The sequence below is a fragment of the Camellia sinensis genome, chromosome 4, assembly GCF_055761805.1.
Source record: "Camellia sinensis isolate YWXY chromosome 4, ASM5576180v1, whole genome shotgun sequence".
Lineage (NCBI taxonomy): Eukaryota > Viridiplantae > Streptophyta > Magnoliopsida > Ericales > Theaceae > Camellia > Camellia sinensis.
The window spans coordinates 118,075,332-118,080,536 of NC_138964.1; the positions used below are offsets into that span (position 1 = coordinate 118,075,332).

Here is a 5,205-nt window from a genome sequence, read left to right on the forward strand (position 1 = left end):
TGCATACAAAGACGAAGGGTGGAAATCCAATACCGCCGACGATACGTGGTATACGAACGAAATCAATCACATGACCAGGGGTGGTCGGTATGTCAAGCCTGCGGCTGTAGATCAACCAGAATCCTCTAATAAAGAGGTTGATAACACCAGAGAGAAGGACTGTGAAGACAACATAGTTTTGAAACAGCTCAAGAAGATTCAGGCAAATATCTCAATCTGGGGATTTATAATGGCTTCCCGGGAGCATAGGCAAGCATTCTAGAGGCAATGAATCGCACCAAACTACCTATCGACACTACCACTAATCAATTGGTGTCGTTAGTCACATCCAGCGATGTTACGCTAATGATATCTTTCACGGATAAAGAGCTTCCACCTGAGGGTGCCAACCACAACCGGCCCTTGTATGTAACTCTGGAGAGCTAAAAGAAATGGATTCCAGCAGTGTTAGTAGATACTGGATCAATGATCAATGTGTGTCTGGCACGGACTGCTTATGCCATAGGTTTGAGGCATGTTGACTTCACACCCATAACTCAAGCCATCCGAGCTTATGACAATACAAGCTGGGGTGTCATGGGAACATTCAAGAGCCATATCCTGATCGGCCCGTCCGAACATGAGGTAGAATTCTATGTAATGGATGTTTCGGCTACCTTCAATCTACTATTGGGAAGGCCTTGGCTGCATCAGATAAAAGCTGTGTCATCAACAGTCCATCAGTTGGTGAAATACCCCTTCAAAGGTGGGATTGCTACGGTGTACGGTAATTCGTCGATCCACCCTCCCCAGGGAACTGCCACACCAGTGCTGGAAATCATACACGGGGAAGAAGATGTATTCCTCTCTGGCTTCTCACTAACAGAAGCTTGGGTAGTCCAATCTATCATGGCAGAAGCTGACGGAATCTATGTGAGTGCTCAGTCCATCTGCATGATGAACAAACAGGGGCATATGCCTGGATCAGGACTAGGCAGGAGTGGCAGGCAAGGAGGCGTTGTTACCAAGGAGCTGATTCACAACCCCCACGCTTTTGGGCTAGGATACAAACCTACTGCTCAGGATTGGCAAAAGAACTGGGCTGAGTTGAGAGGAAGAATTAAAGCAAAGAAGGATGGAAAACAATATGAGTTAGTTCACAAACCAATACGGGGAACCTTGAACGGATGCTTTGTTCGCCAAACGGAAGATTTCCCCTTTTATGGATTTTCAGAGCCTTAGTTTGACCAGGAGACGAAGACAATCTATCCCGGGTTTGAGATCTTCTTCGAGCACCAGTTACCAGAAAAGGAAGATGAGCAGATGGACCTGAGTACTAATTGAGGTCAAGGCAGGACTGTAACTGTGAACGTTGAAGAAAAAGAGCTGTTGGGAAAAACACTGATTGACGTACTAGGAAATTCAACTATCGGAACTGAGTCAGACAACTCGGGGAATAGTTTTGCTATCTCAATGATCGGGGATAAACCAGAAGCGGATTTCTCTAAACTTATTGTTGATGCATCTGAGGCTCCACACCTAATCTGGAAATTTGAAAAGGGCATCATCAGTAATTCTGAATCAGATAATAAGTCCGCATCTAATTCCATCGAGTCTGTAGAGTCGGAGTCAGATTCGAGTTCTTCTGAGTCTGGTACTTCCGGGAGTGGTAACCCGGATGCCAAAGTCTTGTCAAAGTCTTGTTTTAGTCTTTCTTTTGAGTCAATTGTAACCGAGGACCTAGACTTTACTAATGGGAATGTCGTAGAGTTTGCTTACTTCTCTGTGCCTTTAGTTTGTTGCACTGATCTTGATTTTCAAAATTTTGACTTAAACGAAGAGGAAGAAATTCCTCGGGCTTTGAAATTTTTGGTTGACCAAGAGGAGGAGAGGCGCGTTAAGCCCTACACAGATGAAATCACTGCAATTAATGTGGGTACTGAGGAGGATTCCCGTTTGGTCCAGATCGGATCCACGTTGTCTTCAGAGGAACGCGAGCATTTAGTCGCTTTATTAAAAGATTTCAAAGATGTTTTCGCGTGGTCCTACGAAGACATGCCTGGAATAGATCCTGAGATTGTACAACACCGGATCCCTCTTAATCCCGAGGCCTGACCAGTCAAATAGAAACTGTGCAGAGTTCACCCAGATTGGGCATTAAAGATTAAAGAGGAGGTCATCAAACAGATTGATGCAGGTTTCTTGATGGTATCTGAATACCCGACTTGGTTGGCTAATATTGTTCCGATTCCAAAGTAGAATGGTAGAATTAGGGTGTCTGTCGACTTCTGGGATCTAAATAGAGCAAGTCCAACAGATGATTTTCCATTGCCACACATCGATGAACTGGTAGACTTCACAGCTGGCCATGCTTTGCTTTCATTCATGGATGGGTTTTCCGGGTATAATCAGATTTCGATAGCACCGGGGGACAGAAAGAAAACTGCTTTCACCACGCCATGGGGTACCTATTGTTACAGAGTTATGCCTTTTGGACTGAAAAATGCTGGGGCTACATATCAGCGGGTCGCAACCACCATTTTGCACGACATGCTCCACAAGGAGGTTGAGGTGTATGTGGACGACATGATCGTCAAGTCTAAAGAGCGAGGAGGTCACTACACCATACTGGAAAAATTCTTTGAGCGAATCAAGGAGTCTAGACTGAGGTTAAACCCACAGAAAAGAACCTTCGGGGTAATTGCAGGAAAAATGTTGGGATTTCTGATTACACAAAGGGGAATTGAAGTAGATCCCTCCAAAATTAAGGCCATCGTAGAAATGCCACCACCAAGGGCTGAAAAGGAGGTGCACGGCTTTCTGGGTAAGATGCAATTTATAAGATGGTTTATCTTAAAATTAACCTTGACTTGTGAACCATTGTTTGGTCTGTTAAAGAAATGAAAGAAATTCCAATGGGATGATCGGTGTCAGTTCGCCTTGGTGCAGATTAAGCAATACCTTCGGAATCCTCATGTATTGTCACCACCAGAACCGGGGAAACCAGTGATCTTGTATTTATCAGTAACAAATTCAACCATGGGGTGCATGCTAGCGCAAGAATCAGAAGCGAAGGTGGAGAAGGCCATCTATTATCTAAGCAAGAAGATGCTAGAATATGAAACTCACTATACTCCTCTCAAGAAAGCTTCCTTAGCTTTGGTTTAGGCAAGAAGGAAGTTGAGACACTACCTGTTAGCTCATTCTGTAATTCTGGTTTTGAGCTTAGATCCCATCAAATATCTCTTTGAGAAACCAGCACTTACGGGTAAGCTAGCTCGTTGGTTGCTTCTTCTCTCCGAGTTTGACCTCAAGTATGTCACACGCAAATCAGTCAAAGGGAGAGCTATAGCGGAATTCTAGCAGATCACCCAGTAGAAGGAGATGATAAAGCACTGGAGTATCTATTCCCAGATGAAGACATACTGCAGATAGAAAAGGAACCATGGACAATGTACTTTGATGGAGCATCTAATCAGTATGGTTATGGGATCGGTGTGTTGCTCATAGCACCCAATGATTCACACATACCTCTAGCCTTCAAACTCCAGTTTAAACTTTTCCACAATGAAGCAGAATACGAAGCATGTATTGTTGGTTTGGAAGCTGCCCTAGAACTAGGGGCAATAAAATTGGATGTTATCAGAGATTCGAATTTGGTTGTGTCTCAAGCTAACAGAGATTGGCGGGTTAAGGAAGAGAAAATGAAGGTTTATCATCAGGCCTTAGATGTGTTAATTCTGAGGTTTGAGAAATTGACATTCACGCATTTTCTCAGAGAGAACAACCGATTTGCTGATGTGTTGGCAACTTTATCCTCCATGGTGGACATTCCGCTTGGAGTGAAGATGCACCCGATCATCATCGAATAGAAGTATACGCCGGAGTATGAGACCATCGCCGTGATAGATGAGGTTCAAGACACTTACCCCTAGTATTACGACATCTTGAATTTCCTGGACAAAGAGGCATACCCACTAGGGGCAAGTGCCAAGGACAAAAAGGGAATACGGCGTCTGGCCATTCAATTCGTTATCTGCAGAAACAAGTTGTACAAAATAGGCCATCTAGGAATGCATAAGTTGTGTGTTGAGGAAGGTGAATTAAGGCACCTTATGGAAGCTATCCACGGAGGAGAGTGCAGAGCTCACATGAATGGTGTGATACTAGCTCAGAAAATCCTTAGACAAGGCTACTACTGGTCAACCATGGAGGAGGATTGTATTGGCTTTGTACGGCGATGCCACAAATGTCAGATCCATGCCAATCGCATGAACATTCCGCCGTCGAAACTCTACAATATGACTTCACCATGGCCTTTCTCAGTCTGGGGAATTGACGTTATCGGTGCAGTCACGCCAAAGGGGTCAAATGGGATGAGTTCATTTTGGTAGCAATCGACTACTTCACAAAATGGGTGGAGGCCCAATCCTATGCCATTCTAAAGATGTCGCATGTGGCTAAGTTCATCAAGAACAACATCATCAATCGGTATGGGGTGCCCAACGAGATCATCTCAGATAATGGATCGCATTTCAAGAAAAAGGTGATAGACCTGCTTGAGAAATATAACGTGGCTTTCCGTAAGTCATCAACATACAAGCCGCAGACCAACAGAGCTATTGCGGCTGTAAACAAAAACATCAGGAGAATTTTACAGAAAATGGTTGAAACCTACAGGGACTGGCCGGAGAAACTTCCATTCGCACTCTGGGGTTACAGAACGTCGATCTGAATATCTAAAGGAGCAACCCCTTATTCTCTTGTTTATAGGATGGAAGCTGTTCTGCTAATCGAGATTGAAGTACCGTCGCTAAGAATTATGGTTGAGTGTTAGATAGCGGAGGGGGACTGGCAACAAAGTAGATTTGAAGAATTGATGTTGTTTGACGAGAGGAGGTTGAAGGCATTGTATCATATCCAAGGTTACCAGCATAGAATTGCGAGGGCTTTTAACAAGAAAGTCAAGTCCAGAAATCTCAAGGAAGGAGACATGGTGCTCAAAGACAATCGAGCCCCCATCCATGACCCTAGAGCCAAGTTCAGACCCAATTGGACTGGCCCTTATATCATCAAGTCAATCTGGTCTAGAGGAGCCATTATTCTTATGGATTTGGATGGCTTGGAGTTTTCACAGCCGATCAACATAGACAAGTTGAAGAAGTATTACCCCTGAGAGGCTCGTTAGGCCGAAAACCCGAAAGGGTGACCTAGGCAAAAGTTAGA

At 44.3% G+C, this 5,205-nt stretch overlaps 1 protein-coding gene across 1 annotated transcript; it reads left to right on the plus strand.

Moving 5' to 3' along the window:
• Positions 1-465: 465 nt before the first annotated feature.
• On the plus strand, positions 466-3,851 carry LOC145823998 (uncharacterized). Its single transcript, XM_082923582.1, has 4 exons — positions 466-1,130; positions 1,335-1,773; positions 2,239-2,648; positions 3,314-3,851. The coding sequence occupies exons 1-4, from the start codon at positions 466-468 to the stop codon at positions 3,849-3,851; spliced, it is 2,052 nt and encodes a 683-aa protein (XP_082779708.1).
• The last annotated feature ends 1,354 nt before the right edge of the window (positions 3,852-5,205 follow it).